At 52.1% G+C, this 17,465-nt stretch overlaps 2 protein-coding genes across 2 annotated transcripts; one reads left to right on the top strand and one right to left on the bottom strand.

Moving 5' to 3' along the window:
- Positions 1-83: 83 nt before the first annotated feature.
- nrde2 (NRDE-2, necessary for RNA interference, domain containing) lies at positions 84-10,035 on the bottom strand. The gene is made up of 14 exons (XM_023828746.2): positions 9,473-10,035; positions 8,294-8,402; positions 7,864-8,040; positions 7,368-7,511; positions 6,534-7,026; positions 6,037-6,442; positions 4,469-4,602; positions 2,587-2,710; positions 2,329-2,504; positions 1,865-2,248; positions 912-1,780; positions 682-823; positions 503-574; positions 84-419 (listed from the first exon to the last, which is right to left on the bottom strand). The coding sequence occupies exons 1-14, from the start codon at positions 9,537-9,539 to the stop codon at positions 294-296; spliced, it is 3,423 nt and encodes a 1,140-aa protein (XP_023684514.2). The 5' UTR covers positions 9,540-10,035; the 3' UTR covers positions 84-293.
- Positions 10,036-11,733: 1,698 nt separating this feature from the next.
- calm1a (calmodulin 1a) lies at positions 11,734-16,934 on the top strand. Its single transcript, XM_023828758.2, has 6 exons — positions 11,734-11,891; positions 14,513-14,543; positions 14,769-14,912; positions 15,305-15,411; positions 15,628-15,763; positions 16,150-16,934. Exons 1-6 carry the CDS (start codon positions 11,889-11,891, stop codon positions 16,176-16,178), a joined length of 450 nt encoding a protein of 149 aa, XP_023684526.1. The 5' UTR covers positions 11,734-11,888; the 3' UTR covers positions 16,179-16,934.
- Positions 16,935-17,465: the final 531 nt, after the last annotated feature.

The raw sequence follows: 17,465 nt of genomic DNA on the forward strand, positions 1-17,465 counted from the left end.
ACACAGGGAGCCCAGAGTCCCCCGGGGGGGCGGAGTGGTCCGGTGGCAGCGGCGGGCAGAGAATCACTCACAGCTCGGGGGGGGGGGGGTGGGGTTGACTTTATTAATTCAGAGTCGGTACAAATTGTACAGGGCCCAACATTTCCATATACATACATAAACATACACGCTGTGCCTTTTAAAAAAAAAGACACAAGCTTTCTGCTAGTCCATTAGTCCATGTATCTCGGAGGCACTTTATATAGTTAGGCTGGGGGTGTGTGTGTGTGTGTGTGTGTGTGTGTGTGTCAGGGTCAGTCCTCCAGCAAGATGTCCACCTCCTCCATGGGCACCCGCAGCCGTAGCTCCTTCTCCTGCATCAGGTCCAGGAACTCCTGCACGTTGTCCGGAAACAGCAACACGGCGTCCATGTAGAGGCTCTGGGGAAAGAGAAAGACGGTCAGACCCTGACAGAGCCTGGAAATTCCACCGGTTTGGAAGCTCGGGTTTACGGCCACCTCACCTTAACCCATGGGACGTACTGCAGTGCTTTATAGAAGATGCCCCTGCCTCGCTCCACCTCCCTCTCGGAAACCTGGAAAGAACCACAACGCTCAGTGACCCCCGCAGGTGTCCTACGAACACGCACCAAGAATGAGATTCACATGCAAGATGGTGCTAGAGCCCTTCAAGTGACAGTACCAGGAAGTGCAGGTACATCTTCCACAGCAGGGGGCAGCGTGCCCCATGTTCGCTGGCCGCCGCACTCTCGAACAGCGCCCGGATCCGATGCTTGAGGCCGCTTTCTGGAAGTGTGGCCTGGACGTCCCCATAGAGATCGCTCCTGTCAGAGGACATGAGGTTTTATCTGACCATTCTCATCTCGGGTCCCGGAAGTGGTACCCAGTGGTAACCATAGCGACGGCACTCACTTCTGCACGCGCTCCACGAGCATCTTCAGGCTCTGCTCGGCACGGATGGTGAACAACCAGGGCACGATGCCTGGCGAGCGCTGCGTGACGCCCCGGGTGAAGCGGCGGGAGCGGCCAGCGCCGTGGTACCGGCTCTCTGCCAGCAGGTACAGCTGCCAGAGATATTGGTTGCCAGGGAAACGGGAGATGGAGGAGGTGAGGGTGTCACGGAGACGGCCCATGGGACAGATGCTGGAGCTCATGGCGTAACGTAGCAGGGAGGCGCGTGACATGCAGAGAGCCTCCAGCTCAGAGGCCGCCTGGCACAGGCTGTCCTGTCGTGGGTGGGGCTCCTCCGCAGCCTCCAGCCGCTCTACGGCCTCCCGGTACACCTGGTCCGCAGCCTCCACCCCCACAGTCAGATACTGAAACAGGGCGAAGCAGCCCACCAGCCCCACGCCCCCCCCAGCTGCCAGGGCCTGCTCGTAGGTCCGCCGGGCTTTCAGGACAGATACGGGTGGCACCTGGCCGCTGAAGTGGGAGTAGGTCCCACCCTCGGCCAGGCTGGAGAGCAGATGCAGCGCGGGGGACGCCGTTCCGGCCGCAGGCCCCGCCCCCTGCTCCACTTCCAGCTGGGCGTAGAGCAGACACAGGTCACACTGGGCGGGGTCCTGGAAACCCCGCACCAGGCCCAGTGCCAGTGCCGTATCCAGAACCTTGCGGGCCTCCTCCAGGTTGCCCAGCAGCCACTCGAGATGGCCAAACTCCCTCCACAGTGCCAGGTCGCTCCGGTTACACTCCTCCTTCAGGATGCGCTTGGCGAGCCTCTTACTCCGCTTGCCCTGGGACCTCACCTGCTTCTTGGCCTTGGAACGGATGCAGCGCAGCACCTGGCAGGACCAAGACAAATTCATCAATCTACTGCTATGTGTCGAAGCCCGAACACCAAGGGCAGGAAGGGGACCTGAACCCACCTTGAGCTTCTCATACTGTAGCAAGCACAGTGACAGCTGGGACTTCTCTGGGCCAGAGAGCAAGGGCCACAGCTGTTGAACGGCGAGCTGTATGAACTCCTCCCCCTGCTTGCACAGGCCCACCGTCCTGCGAGCAGCACCTAGCATGGTCGTATGACCCACGGGGCTGACCCCGGTGGGCAAGAGGCCCGAGGTCAGGGGCCTGTCAGTGTCGGGGGCCTCCTGCAGCAAGGAGAGGTCGTCAAGCAGGATGTTCCAAGAGGGGCCCCGGAGGCAGCCATCAGCCGGCATTCCCAGGAAATGCAGGAAAGAGCGGAGTAGCTGGACGCGGAGCTCAGGCTGCATCAGCCGGATCAGAGAGGGCCCCACGTCGTCGAACAGGACCTGGGCAGTGAGCAGGCAGCTGATTAGGCCCGAGGCAGCAGCAGCATCGCCGGCTGCCAGTCTGCGGAGCTGGGCGGTACCTGTCTGTCTGGGTCTTCACAGTCCTCCTCCGATTGGCCCTTGGCTTTGTCCGGCCTCCAAGGTAGCCAATGGCTGGCCTCACGGGATGTCTCCACATCCAGCCAGATGCGCCACTTGGGCCAGGTCTTATCCTTCACTTCTGATCCTTCGTCCTCCTCATCGTCGTCGTCGTCGTCTGAATCGCGCCAATGGAGTACCCCATTAGCAGGTGTTGGGGTTATTCTACACCTGCTCACGGCTGTATAGCGATCACTGACCTGGCTCTCCGGGGACGACCCAGCCCCCCCTCTCCTGCTGGTGCATCCATGCTCTCCAGCCACGGGCCCCCTTCTCTCCCACACGCGGCTCCCCACTGTCCCAGAAGGGCTCGAAGAACTCGACCTGGACAGGTGGAAACACGAGTCCTCAGCCCAACGGTGCAGCCCCACAGCGCCAGCTTAAGGATGGGGGAGGTTCCACTTCTTGTAATGGATTTATGTAAAGAAGTCCAGGTGCTGTAGCCTGATGCTAAACAGCAGGATTAGCCTGGACAGGAACATCGCATCACTGAGAGAACATGCAAAGGTTACACAATGTAGCAGCAGGTAACTAGGTGATTAATGGGCTTGTTTTGAAATCTGCAGGAAGGCCCTCGATTGCGGGGAACAGCATGAAGCACAGGCGCATGCTCGTCAGCTCAGGCTGCCCTGCTGGCTGTTAGCATGTGAGGATACTATACCGCAGGTTATAATGGACGAGCGGGAGAGTCGGGGGGCGTGGTCATGAGGGGGCGTGGTCATGAGGGGGCGTGGTCATAAGGGGGAGTGGGAGAGTTACAATGGATGAGAAAGTCAGGAGATCTGGGAAATTCAAGGGGAGAGGAAAAGTGAAGGGGAGAGGGAGTCCGAGCATGGGACTGAAGGAGGACTTCCACACCAGCAGGACTGCTGGCTAGTCATGTCTCCTTTGTACCTCTGAGGCACTTCTGAGGCACTTCTCCAGAATTTAGTATTCCAGCAAAGCATCCACTGCCCTCCCTCTTGGTGTTTCTCTCGGTGCCGGGACCTCATTTGGAGGTGATTCTGATCAGGAGACCAGTCAATTCAGGAGACAAGAGGGCAAAGCTGGAGCAAGTGAATAACCCCGAGGCCAGAATGCGTACATTAAAGAGGCTTAACGAGAAACTGCTCATGTTGGGTCACAAGGGAGCAAATGTCAATGGAGCCGGGGTCTGTGAAGAGAGCAGATAAAGCCCTTAGTTACCGGCGTGGATATGCGCAGTCACACGGAGGCTGTAACGACTGCCGACCACGCAGAGCAAACAGCCCCGAGGGCAGAGCGGCCATTAAGCGCGACGGGGGCCATTACGGCCCCCAGAGACTCACTCCCTCAGCCATTTACTGGCCGCACTTTTCCATTGTGCTATTTACACATGAGAGGGGGATGTCTGTCTTTTCGGGAGAATGGTCCAATGGGATAACAGACCTCACTCGTCGGTAAGCTGAATGTGGAGCGGTCACACCTAGGCAAAGGGGGAGGGGGGCAGCTGTTCATTAACGGAGCCTCGTAGTAACAATCTGGATCGGCAAAGTTTCCACAGCACAGCTGAGACCACAGAGAAACAGACATGGTCAGAGGAACTGGGGGTCAGGCAGCATGAGGAGAGAAGAGGGGGAGAGGGGGAGAAAGAGGGAGGATGGGAGGGTGACTGTCAGAGTGAGGATGGGGGGGTGACTCTCAGAGTGAGGATGGGGGGGGTGACTCTCAGAGTGAGGATGGGGGGGTGACTCTCAGAGTGAGGATGGGGGGGTGACTCTCAGAGTGAGGATGGGGGGTGACTGTCAGAGTGAGGATGGGGGGTGACTCTCAGAGTGAAGGTGGGGGGGTGACTCTCAGAGTGAAGGTGGCTGCATACTGCAACACTGTCTTAGCAATACAGCATCGTATGATCTGTGATCACCATGCAGGGACCCCAAGGCGAAGTTTTTCATTTGTTTAGATCCCACCGGCTGTCCATGACTGGCTGACATGATGTGATGCTGTGGGGTTGGTCATGCAGCTAAAGGCACGGACTGCACATGGACTGCAGCACTACCCACGTGGCCAGCATGAGGCACACTGGGGCACCGAGGGAGGGGGTGTCACCGGGCCGCTCCGTACCTGCTGCTTGGTGTGCATGTCCTTCACCGTATCCGGCTTGAAGAAGTTGAAGTCGAGCTGCGCCTGGAAGAGAGCGATGGCCTTTTCCGAGTGACCTGCCTGTCTGAGGAAGTGACACTGCTGCAGGAAGAGGCCTGTGGGGAGGAGAGACCGGGCACTGCACCATCAAGGCAGCATCGGGGTGTCCTGTAGGCCATACCCCATGGCGTATCCCACAATGCACCACAGGCAAAACTCCACAACGTAGGGTGTACCCTGTGCGAACCCCATGGCGTATCCCACAATGCACTCTGGGCTGTACCCCACAGTGTATCCCACAATGCACCACAGGCCATACCCCATGGCGTATCCCACAATGCACTCTGGGCCGTACCCCACGCCGTATCCCAGGCCCCACCCAGTGCCCTGGACCTGAGCTTTCCCAGAACCATCAACTGATATCAGAGACCGTTTACATAATGAAACCAGTGGTGCTTTTCCACTGGTATACAGGAACCGAGCTGTACCGCGAAGAGGTGCTAACTGCAGCACAGTTCCAGTTCACTTCAGTTTTCCACTGCAGATGGGTCGCCTCGATAAGGGCATTGCTGAGTTTGGAGAGCAACAGTGACGTAAAACCAAAGAGACGCTTATTCACTGTTCACACGGTGTACATCATGATTTACTTTTTTTTTTTTTTTTTTTACTGTGTGCTAATTTCTGATAGCAAGTCTTTGAGATTCACGGTGTTATGCAAGTATCAAATGCAGGCGGAATTAGCAATCGCTTGTGTAAATCTGCATTACGAATCCATTCCATTCATGTGTTCTATAGAACATTTTCAAGTACAGTAGGAGGTTGGAAATTTCCTGAGTTTGCAGGAATGTATCGCGATGTGCAATACTATTAATACTATTAATAATTAATAATATATAGAATATATTTTTGCTTCAAATAATCTATGTGCAGAACACCAGTATCTAGTTATTTCGACCAATCAGATGGTGGCTCAGTTTGGTCACGCTTTCAGCCCTGCTAACAGTGCAGCTACGGCTCGGGTTCGGCTTGTATACTTTGCAATGGAAAAGTGCCAGTTTGCAGATATTGCTGCCCTTCGCAATGAAATATAATGACAAGTGGCAAATCGCATTTCTGCAGGACTAATAATGATGACGACGATTAGGTGGATTACATGGCAGAGGAACCTCTAATTAGCCAAAACCGCAGCATGCCCCACACAGACAATGACACTTTCCATTTCACACAGCCAAGCCGGTGTAATGCTGACTTAAACCACTAGGTGGCATCGGTTGATCATTGTTAAAATCCCAGAGGAAAAAGCCAGGGCCTGAGAATGAGGCTTACATGGACAGCTGCGGAGTGCAGACGCAAGATCTCAAGACAGTGAAATGCTACAGTGAAATGTGAATGAAAGGCATCTACTCCTAAAAACAAAGACTTTCTAAAGAAAGGGATCTAAGAGTATCACGCAATGTGCCTTTTACATACTGGCATTTCCAGAAACAACAAAAAGACTCTGAGAATCTCAGTGAGTGACTGTAACCCTCTGGCATGCATGCGGCACCTACCCAGCATGGCTTCCTCTGTGCCTGGCAAGACCGGGTGTGACACCAGCGCCCCGTCCAGCACGGACGCCAGGGTGCTCAGGCCCTTGCCGTAGATGGCGCTGACCTTGGGCACGGTGAGGGTGCTGAACTGGCCCTGGATGAAGAGCAGGTATTCCCTCCAGAGCCACGGGTCATTGGGCCGAAGGAACACCATCTGCCTCCACTCCCGGATCAGCGTCGCCGCATCCCATAATTCGCGGCCCAGACGCAGTCGTGCCAACTTCAAGTCCACGCAGCTCGGGTTACTCTCCAGCGCCCTGTCCAGGATAGACACTTTCTTCTCCAGGGTCATCCGCAGAGACTTCCTACGCCCCTCCGCTTCGCCCTCTGACCTCGAGAAGGGGCTTGCGGCAGCCATCAGCTCATCCTGAGCACAGACAGGGAGCGAAAGGTTAAGGGCCGTCTAACGCCAAACCTGGCGAGAGAATTCTGGGAAATGGCTGGGATGCGGCAGCTACCTGGAAGCGGACAAACTCCAGCCAAGTGGGCGTGTCGGCGGGATCCTCACGCAGCCTCCGGTTGAAGTCTTCCACCTTAGCAGCCAGCAAGGAGCCACCACCTCCACCTGTCCCCACGGTGACCGAGGAGGACTCTTCCTTCTGGCCTTCTGACTCCGGCAGGCCTTTACCCTGCAGCCACAACGAGGTGGACGAGTCGTAGACCCCTAAGGGATTAACCCAAGTAGGGCCCATGGTGGTTCTCATGCTCCCCTCCTCCTCGAGAACAGGAGGTACGGGAATGAAGCGGACTGCTGCCAGACTCGGGCCCGATCCACGTGAGCCGGGCAGTTCTGGCCGGCCGGCCGCACTCAGCTGCTGACGGCTGACGCTGCAGAAGTAGCGCTCCGCGGTCCGCAACACCCGCTTCGCGTTGGTCGGCTTGGTCTCGGCCCAGCTCACCGCCTGAGTCTTGGAGTCCAGGCCCAGGCAGGAGCTACCTTTGCGCCTGTACCTAAGAACAAGAGAGAGAGAGAGAGAAAAGGACGTAAATCAACCAGGCCGCCAGTCACAGAAAGTCAACAGGACAAGACGAGAGGGAATGGAAAAGAAGATATTCAGATAGCTGGAGGAGGATCTGCATCACATAAAATCAGGAAACAAAACATCAAACATATAGCAGGCGGCCAGGGGAAGCAAAACTCAAGCCCAGATAAGTGGATCTGGAGAGCAGTGCCGAGGAGCGAGCAGTGCCCAGGAGCGAGCAGTGCCCAGGAGCGAGCAGTGCCCAGGAGCGAGCAGTGCCCAGGAGCGAGCAGTGCCGAGGAGCGAGCAGTGCCGAGGAGCGAGCAGTACCTGGCGATGTCGCCACGGTACAGGGACTTATACTGCCAGTTCCCGGCATTGGCCTTCTTGTCAATGCAGAAGGGGCGGTCTGAGGGGGCTGGGAGGTCGTCCAGCCACATGAAAGATCCCTGAGACAAGGTCTGGTCCTCCTGCCTGCAGGGAGAGGGGGGCGTTGGAGCAGGAAACAGGAGACACAACCACAAGCATAAGTCACCTCCAGGTGTTCCAGTCAGATATTGCCTATAATAAAGCCATAATGCCCAGGTCCTCTGGAAAACAGGAGCATGCTGATGGGTAAAATAAACCTTGCAAACGTCTCCATCATTACTTGCAATTGATGTCTCAGCAGGTTCTAGTGGCACATTTGCATGTTCACATGTCACAGAGTCATGTATATAAGAATAGCAAGAGGCACCATAATTTTATTCTTAGGACACCAAAGGGATGACGGGGGCGAGAGGTCATCACCCCTGTTTCAGCTTCACAGATATGCTCTGGCCCCCACCTCTCTGCATCTTTAGCCTGTTTTAAAAGGTCGCTAGGATAGACTGTGTCCGACTCATAGCCGCTGCCCCCAGAGTCCTCTCCGCTGCTCCCTCTCTTCTTCTTCCTTTTCTTCTTCTTCTCTTTCTTCTTCTTTCTCTTAGACCTGACATCATCCTTCCATTCAGGACCCAAAGACCTGTGACAAATTATAAATAGTCAAAAGAGTATGTGGTATGTGCAGCCGATATGGCAGGATGAGGGAGGGGAGGGGATGCAAAAGCATCAACTTTACAAAGGAATCCAACCCAAATGAGATTATTTCACATCCAAATGGCTAAAGAAAGTGAATTTCCTAATAACTGTAATGAAAGAAAGTGAGTAATAAAACAAGAATGAGAGAGATGTGGATTCAGCCTGGAAGCTGGACTGCTTCATCAAAGTGCTGTTACCCATCTTGTGAGACCTCCTGCCCCTCAGATGTCGTCTGCTCCAGGGCTTTCTGGTGAAGGACCAGGGCGTCATGGGGCCGGAAGCTCTGGTTGCTGAGCCAGTCCAGGTCTGCGGGCAGGAAGAAGAACAGCAAATCAATTGCAATTTGCCTTCAGGGCTTTTAAGTCAGAGATACATCAGCGCTGCAGGCAGGAGGCTCATTCTGAGTGACCAGCAGGGCAGGATCCAGAGAGCCGTCAGTTCAAGTACATCAAAAGCTCTCAGTAGGACGTAAACCAAACCCGGGCCAGATTACAAAGCTTATTTCAGCATTTTCAAACCTGCTGATAAGTAGGATTGTTTTTACTTTAATCAAAAGATAACCTTTTCATTAAATACTCTCTGACAGCTGAAATAACATCAGGAGTGACTGCAGCATGGCACCATCCTGCTCAAAAAGGCTGCAGGTTTAAGACCCAGATATTTTCCAAAACATATATATGTCATAATATTAATGTCTAATTTATGTTGGGACAAGTGACTTTTAAAAAGCAAAGTCGTACAGAAAGGGTCACATGAACATTTTTATATTAAAAATGGGTTATATCGATCGATTATTCACTTTATTTGAATAAACATTTGTCTGCATGAACACGCAGAACCGTAATATGTCCGTATTTCTGATCTCTTCACCACACATTCTGTTATAAAAGTCCTCTCTGGATTCGCTACAGCCTTCTGCACAGACGGTTTTTTTGAGAAACACAAACGAACCTAAGACGAATCTTCTCTCTCTCTACCTTGTTTCAAATAAATTAACCACCATTAGAAACAGTAGCGACCGAATGGAACCAACTGAGATGACACTCGGTGGCACCCCGCGGCCAGAAAAGGCATCCCCTGTTAAATCTTTACTGTAGCTACACTGGACTGGTGAAACTTGCACAGGTTAGTTAAGACACTCTCGTTAGAACTTGATGATGGGATTATTTATTAATAAAATGTCACTTAAGTTTATTACACTTAGCAAAGCATATAAATGACCATGATGAGAATTCACATGAGAGTACACATTACTGGCATTGATGACAGGACTGTAAATGGCACATATCCAACACACAACACATACACCCGACAAAACTGGTTTTAACACCCATGCTAAACACGTCCACAGTGAAAAATAAATGTCATGTACTGACCTTTGGAAGAATTTTCATTACTGGGATTTCTGTTTGACACATCGGCAAAAGCTGGAAAGAGTGCCATAACTGGACGGCGTCTCCACTAGTAAATAGTCGCACCGTTTTTACGTCAGAGAGAATGCGACGCCATTCAGCGTAGATGTAGAATGAATAGATCAGACACCATAATTCTATATTCGTGTAATATATGCTGGCCGTGAGCCATACTGCGATGAATTTGTAATACTGACGCAAGTCCAATTTCAATATGGGCTTGGGAAGGAGAGGTTCAGTGTTTGTGTCTCTGTGCAGGTATTCAAGACGGCTCAACGGGTAGCGGCGTATCTGACCTAGTAGATCTATAACTTAGATCTGTAACGACAACAGCTACTTTCTTATCAAGGCGTGTGGTCTAACTTTCTTTGCATGTTACCTGCCTTATAAAATACAATGCAATTACAGAGCCATATATTGCTACGCCAGTTGGATAACTGGTTATTAAAATTTATGGATGACAGGTAATATGCAGGCTACTTATTTAGAGCAACCAAAATAAAAACTTGTTTTGCTTTGTGATTAAATCTATACATTAAAAAGCGAGATGCTTCGCAGGCAGTTTATTCAACAGAATAAACATTACTCAATAAAACATAACTATATTAAGATTACACATTTTGGGAGTGAACAAACTTTGCAGTTGGCAGATTAATTGCAAACTGAGGGAAAATTACATTTACTGTGAATATGTTGTATGTGATTTTAATTCACGCGATCAGTTCTGTGATCATTCGTAAGTGAGATAACTTATCCCCAAGATTTAACATAAAATACAAGCTGTGGTCCAGATCTCCTGTACTTGCCTCACTAAAAAGGCGCACGTATTCCAGCGTACACATGGCCCTACCTTAAGAACCACTACGGAGTAGGAAACCGGTAGACAGAACCACTCAGCTACGCTACTACCATAAACGACCGCTACTTGACGCATTGCAGGTCTAACGTAGCCAATCATGGACGCCGACACACCGAGAAGACCATTGCGGATTTGTTGTAGCCAATAAGCTGCAGCGTCACAAAGAACACGGAAAACTCTCTAGCGTCAACAAAGAAGCCGGCTCCAAACTTTGAGAGTATCCCTCCGCAGGAATAAAGTAGGGCCTCACCATCGCGCTGAATTACGGCTGTATGTCGGTGACGTTGTGTACATACCAACTGTCAGCGCAAATTACATACTGCTTACCCTACTGAACACGGAGCTAGTCAGAAGGCAGAAAGTTGCTTTTCTTCCACGGTGCCAATTTCTGAACAGTGTTTTGTTTTAATAAAGGAAAGAAACTGTCATCAGCTTCAGAGATGTAGTTTATAGCTGCATACATTTTAATTCTGATTTAGTTTGAAAGTAATACTTTTCAGGCAATGCACACAGAAACTGCGAGAGAAACGATTGTCTTTATTATTAGACACTGGCACATTGGATTAATGAAATATTTTCAACTCTTTTAAACTTTTTTTATCCGCCCATGCAGAGAAGCCGATCTGTTCCGACCTTGCAGAATCATAATGTGGAATACTCGATTGACACACCCTCGATTCACATATAATAATAATAATAATAATAATAATAATAATAATAATAATAATAATAGTGGTAAACCTTTATGAGCACCTAGTTATGTTGCCATAAACCACCACAGATATTTAATAAATAAAGTGCGGCTTCAGTCTCCACTCCTCACAGATAGCGGAGAGTCGTAATTTTCCTTTATTTACAGTAGTCAAAATTAAACGTTAAAACTTTATATTGTAACACGTGTTACACTTTCAAATACCAATATTTAGTTTTGAACACTTGCTCTTGTTAACTCTTATATGTTTAAAACTGATTTTCTTAAATCGAACATCATTCATTCAAAGATAACGTGTATTATGGAAGCAACAAAATTACATATTTGGAGAAGATGGAGCTTTAAATTGTCTCACCTTTTCCAAAACGGTCGGCATTGTTTTGCCTGGAAACCCCAGAAGAATAGACAAATTAGACCGTTCAAAGGTATGTAATGGAAACCGGCGGTATGACCGAAACCACTGGTGCATCGTTCCGGCCAGTGTTTTCGGTACGGCACCAGCGTATGCTGCGCTGTCTGCGGATCACGGTCTTATCGCGCCTGCTGCGCTTTTTGCGTCCCTTACGCTCGCCGGTCCTGTTGCGCCTCTGGCGCTCTCTGCGCTTGCTACGCTCAGCTGAGACGGCTGAAGTGAGCAAGTTACAGAGGCGAGCGGAGGGGCTGTGCGTGGCGGATGAATACACGCAGTTATAAATACGCGGACAGGCGCACATACTCCTACAGCCTTTAGCGAGGTGCACGGAACGTAGGTTCGTGTTTTGTCCAACGTCAGGAGACGAAGTAGACTCGCAGATCCGGTCCCACCAGACATGGTACGTATTCAGCTTCTCGTTATGAACCGATCGTGTTAATGTTTTAAATGGTGACATACGGAGAGGGGATAATTATGCAGTAGCACTGCGCACGGATGCCAGAGAGCCAGCTGCTGGTGTGATGTTTGGTGTTCTGATGGTATAAACGAATCACAGTTGGAGTCCGCGGTGGTGCGCTGGCCAGAGGAAGCACGGCGCTTGTTCGTAGTATTTCAGTGCAGAGATAAACCAGTGAGCAGCCCGACTCTAAAACTAACAGCTTAGTCTCTGATCTTTCTGCATGCGTCTCTTAGTTTTGCTGCAGTTCCGTGTCAGGCAGCAGTAATAACGCTGCGAAGATGGACAGATTTTGGTTTTGACAGATAAGGAGCTGGCCGCTAACTGCGCTGTGCGGGCGCATTTTTGCGCTTTTGACTCGCCACGCTAAAAGTGACGGCTGTTAAGTTAAGAATTGGTGTGAACACTCCGATTCATTGCTGAACGGTCTTATTCTGCGTCTTGGACTTGGGAAGTAACCCACCGCATACCACTAGATGCTTGTCTCTAACCATTCTGCCTTAAAAGTCTTTTTTCCATCTCTGCGGATCGGTTCCGTTTCGCTTGTATTACGGAGGAATAACGATTCAAGACTGCGCAAGTGACTGTACAGAAAACGTTAACCTACTTAAGGCTGCCGATTGTACATTAATAGAGAGTATAGACACTCGAATCAAACGTTTAAGGAGAAAAATAAAATTCTACCTATAAGCAGTGTTACACAGGACAGGCCGGGTGGGTGCGGCATGCACGCCTGGCTGTTTCTTACGGCACATAAATAAAACATTTACAGCATGTGGTCTGCCGGGTGCGTCTTCTGCAGAAATACATATTTACATTCCATGCTCGGGAAAGACGCAGCTATACACTTTCGCACTTATACACAGATACATCGAGTTGGCTGTGAGGACTGCTGTTTGCTTGGAGGGACATACAGTCCAGTAGTGAACTTATTCACGAATGTTCGAATAGAATTTCACTTAAAGTACCCATTACTTAGTTGTTAGGGGATCAGATAATAAATCCTTACTACTCCTTAGTAATTTTTATAGTAAGCTTCCTGGATGCGGTAACTCGCAACATTTGGGCTCAGACTGAAGGTGTCATTAAATTGGAAACACCGGACTGTGTGTGTACTGCAGTGCATTGTGGGAAGGGTCCTGGTAGATTGTGAACCACATGCTGGTTTCCCCTGTGTGCAGATTGGTAGGCAGCCTGCCAGTAATGACCTGATGGTCATACAGGACACAAGTATCAACACAGTTCCTGCTCCTACTCTGCTGGGGTTTAGGTCACTTGCCATACACTCTGGACCTGATATTCTTGCGCATCATGGCAGGGAAGTGGGTCACCACAAGAACTTTCTGGACACTTGTTGTCAAAGGCGTATCCAAGAGCAAACTCGGGATTACTTGCTCTTCAGGCCTGTGGACTTGGAAGTTTCCTGTTTGCCAGTTTTGAGCTGTGGCATTAAGAACCATGCTATGTGAGTGGCAACGTGGAAATCCCATAATGCTCAGCTGCAGCGCCTGTGGCAGTCTTGCCATGAGTCTCAGGCAGGACGACACCTCCATGGAGGGTCACTGCTCAGGGCAACCTCCACAGCCATGTGCCCACCACACACACAACACGATACGGGCACCGCGGGGGCACCTTTTGAAAAGCAGGGGCATAGATATTGCACCAGATACCCAGTCCAGCGGGACACTGATCTCTCGCCCGTCATGGTGTCGAGCTTCAGGTGAGCCGGACTCGCCACTCAGACTGCCGGGTCGGTCGGGATCAGAGCATGCTGCTGAAGAAGGCTGCCATTTGCAGGGGGGAGGAGCCCACGTCTCCGGGCGCTGTCTGTGAGCTGCTGGAGGGGCAGCTGCTCTCTTATATGCAGCTCCTGCAGGAGCAGGACCAGACGTAGCGTCCCTCCCTGTGGGCCACTGCGTAGTCCGCCTGCACCCATGTGGACAGCCTGACTCCGTGAGGTGGAGTCTGAGGACACTCCTACAGGATGGGCCCCAGAAAGGGGTGGCCAGGCAGCTTGTAGAGAACCGAACACCTCCGCCTGGGAGAGATCCAGGTGTGTGGTTGGGGGGTGATGGAAGGAGGATCAGCGCCCTCTCTGGTCAAGCGGAGGCGGTGTTTTTATCAGACGTGTCAGCAGTGGGAGAGGGAGGAGGGGGAAGGTGTGAGAGTGACACAGTGGGTTAGGGGCTTTGTTGGGGGCGGTGCATGGGCAAGGCGCGAGGGCGTGGCCACCGCGGACTTAACGAGTCCATTGCAGCCTTATCCCTCGATCTGCGTCATTTTCGCGACTCCTTGCCAGATTGTCGCAGCCCAACAGAAGCCCTCTTTAGCAGTAAATATGCACCATCTGCTCTCCAGCTGGGTTGAGATTCACGCGGCAGCTGCAGCCTCCGTATGCGCAGCCGGGCTTCGGCTCCCCCCTGCAGGGCCAGCTGCAGATCCGTCCTGCGACGCGTCCTGCAGGGAAAACCCACATCCTTCATCTGTGGTGTCACACTCGCCGCGTCTGTGACATACTCCCAAACGATAATAATGTTAACACTCCCTCTCTTCCCCTCCCCCAGGCCGACCAGCTAACGGAAGAGCAGATAGCTGGTGAGTATAGCTAGCTGCCGTTAGCATTGGTAATCCAGAGAGGGAGCGATTTGTGCTCATGTGGATGTGGGGTGTTTACATTACAGACCCTGAGGTTGTAATGTGATGACTGGCTCTCTGTGTAGTTAAAATAGCCACCCACCCCATGGAAGGTACATGGTTGGCCCGCCTGTGGCAAAAACACTCTGACCCATTCTGACCCATTCACCTGCCTGTCCACTGCAGAATTCAAGGAGGCCTTCTCCTTGTTTGACAAGGATGGCGATGGCACCATCACGACCAAGGAGCTGGGCACAGTGATGAGGTCACTGGGCCAGAACCCCACAGAGGCCGAGCTGCAGGACATGATCAACGAGGTGGATGCAGACGGTGAGCGGGTCTTGGGCTATAGCCCACCCTCCCAGACCGCTGCCATGACAACACAGCATCCAGGAGTGATCAGACAGAGAGAGAGAAGCGGTCTGGTCCAGTGAGGCGCTCCGAAACGGCTCTGCGCTGCGTAATAACGAACTTGCTGATTAGCTGTGAGAGCTGCAGGCCTACTGGGTGTGTCTCCTGACGAAGAAATACGATTTACATGGCAGCAGTGAGACATTTTAGTACGACCAGCCCTTGTCAATGTGAATAAAGTGCTTGGAAACAAATCCGTTGAGCCGGAGCTGAGCCTATCCCCAATCGCAACGTAGTGACCCATTAGCTCACAGTGCAGGGTGCGTGATGGACGTCGAAATCCATGGATCTCATCCCGTCTTCTTCTCCAGGAAACGGGACCATCGACTTTCCTGAGTTCCTGACCATGATGGCCAGGAAGATGAAGGACACCGACAGTGAGGAGGAGATCCGTGAGGCCTTCCGTGTTTTTGACAAGGTGGGGTTGGGTAATCGTGCAGTTGCTTGGGATGAAGACGTCCATGGCGTCCTGTAAAGTTTAGGCAGCTATCTTGGCATCTGACTCTGGATCAGTTCTTTAAACCATGACGGTGTGCTGTCCGCTTGGTCGGAGGAGTAGAAGGTGCCCAGAATGCTGAGTATGTCCTGGTGATTGAGAGACACCACAGCGTAACCCCCGACCTCCCTCCCCCAGGACGGGAACGGCTACATCAGCGCGGCCGAGCTTCGCCACGTCATGACCAACCTGGGAGAGAAGCTGACGGACGAGGAGGTGGACGAGATGATCAGGGAAGCGGACATCGACGGGGACGGGCAGGTCAATTACGAAGGTACGGTCGTGACGCCGTGTCACCGTAACCGAAACGTGACCCTGCCAGGGGGCGCCTCTTCCGGCCACGCCGGACTGGCCCCCTCCCTGCTACAGTAACAGCCTGTGAGTCTGTTAGAGCCCTGTTAGGACTCGTCACTGTGACTCAGCCTGCTAGCCGCCCCTTCCTGACAGAGTGTCTTTATGCTCTACGGCTCTGTGCAAATACAGCCTGCCTCCCCCAGGGGCTGCAGTGTTATTACATAAATGAGACCAAGTACAGGGCGTTCAGTCAGTGGCAGCCGGAAGGCAGCCAGACGCAGGGCGGGGCCGAGAGCCCCACCTCGCACCCAGCTTCCAGGAGCCCACACAAACCCCCCCCCCTCCATTTCTGTTCTCTCTCCACAGAATTTGTACAAATGATGACGGCAAAATGAAGTCCTCTTGGTTCTTCCTCATCCCTTTAGAAGAAAGAAAAAGAAAAAAAAAAGAAAAAAAAACGTTTACTAACCTCTTGCAAAGATATTCATTTACTCATCCTGTATCTGTATAGACAACACCTGAATGTTCGAAGTCCTTCTGTCAGAAAAGCTGAACATGTGCATGGTTAGTGGTTCTGTCCCCCAAGCTCAGACTCGCACCCGGCCTGACAGGAACACACCTGTACCACCGCTGACCCAACAGGAAGTGCTCAAGCACCCTGTGGCTCCATCCGCTTGCCGCAGTGTCTGGGCTGGCCGTCCCCCCCCCTTCCTCCTCCTGCATGCAGCTTAAGGATGGCGCTTTTCCGGCGGATCGTGATGTTCTGGCGGCGCCGTGCCGCCCTGCCCCACCGACGGGCCAAAGCGGGCCGCTCAGACTGGGAAAACGGGCTGCCGTCGCCTCCCAATGGGACCGGGACCAGGTGCCGTGATGAATCTGGTCGTTTACAAACCACGTTCGGGGATGCCGGGCTCGTGGGATTCGTTTCCTTGCGGCAGGTGGCACTAGGGTGGACGGAAGGGGCGTCAGGTGACCTCTGAGTCAGAGGAAGAGCATTCTCCTTTCAAGGAAACCTCAGCCGTTTAACAGGAGCGTCTGTGTTCATGGGTTTTGGCACAAGCTGTCCATCTGATTTCAGTTTACATCCATTCCAAGTTGTACATGCGGGTCTTTTGATTTTATTTTTTTTCCAATAAAAGTCCATGACCTCAGTTGGCTTTCCTCCTTTTCTTGCTTTGGCCACTGTGTGGTGCAGTTCAGACCCCCCCCCCCCCCCCCCCCCCACTGGTTCAGCCTTTGTCTCTCCCATGCTCTCAGCGGTGTTGGAGGCAGATCTGGTCCGGAGGGGCTTGTCGATCGTTCCCCTGGAGTGTCCCTCATGCTCACAGGGACACGGCCTTCTTCTCCCGCGGGCCGCGTCCGAAATAACTGCCTCGCACGCGTCCAGTGCCGGGGCACAGCAGGATCAGACTCTGCGGGTTGCCTGGCAACACTGTGCCCAAGGGGCCTGGGAGGGATTTAAAAAGGCACGTGGGGGGATTGTGGGAAAAGAGGAGAGCTATATGTGGGCCTTTGGTTAAAAACCTCGGTATTTATTTCTGTCCCTGGTGATCCAGACCTAGTTAACGCTTTTCTTTCAAATGGAACATTACATAATGAGCTCATTAACGAGAGCTGCCTTAGCCGCTCTCCACACACCAACTGGCTGTCGGCCCCAGCGTGGCACCTCACGCCCAGGGCTC

This window comes from Paramormyrops kingsleyae, chromosome 14, assembly GCF_048594095.1.
Source record: "Paramormyrops kingsleyae isolate MSU_618 chromosome 14, PKINGS_0.4, whole genome shotgun sequence".
NCBI classification, from domain to species: domain Eukaryota; kingdom Metazoa; phylum Chordata; class Actinopteri; order Osteoglossiformes; family Mormyridae; genus Paramormyrops; species Paramormyrops kingsleyae.

Excerpts from the sequence above, each read along its gene's own strand:
- nrde2 (XM_023828746.2), bottom strand. The coding sequence starts at position 9,539 with ATGGCACTCTTTCCAGCTTTTGCCGATGTGTCAAACAGAAATCCCAGT. Across the intron at positions 2,249-2,328 it reads GTGAAGACCCAGACAGACAG|GTCCTGTTCGACGACGTGGG; the intron begins GTACCGCCCAGC and ends CTCACTGCCCAG. Across the intron at positions 1,781-1,864 it reads TACAGTATGAGAAGCTCAAG|GTGCTGCGCTGCATCCGTTC; the intron begins GTGGGTTCAGGT and ends TGGTCCTGCCAG.
- calm1a (XM_023828758.2), top strand. Across the intron at positions 14,544-14,768 it reads AACGGAAGAGCAGATAGCTG|AATTCAAGGAGGCCTTCTCC; the intron begins GTGAGTATAGCT and ends TGTCCACTGCAG. Across the intron at positions 14,913-15,304 it reads CAACGAGGTGGATGCAGACG|GAAACGGGACCATCGACTTT; the intron begins GTGAGCGGGTCT and ends CTTCTTCTCCAG.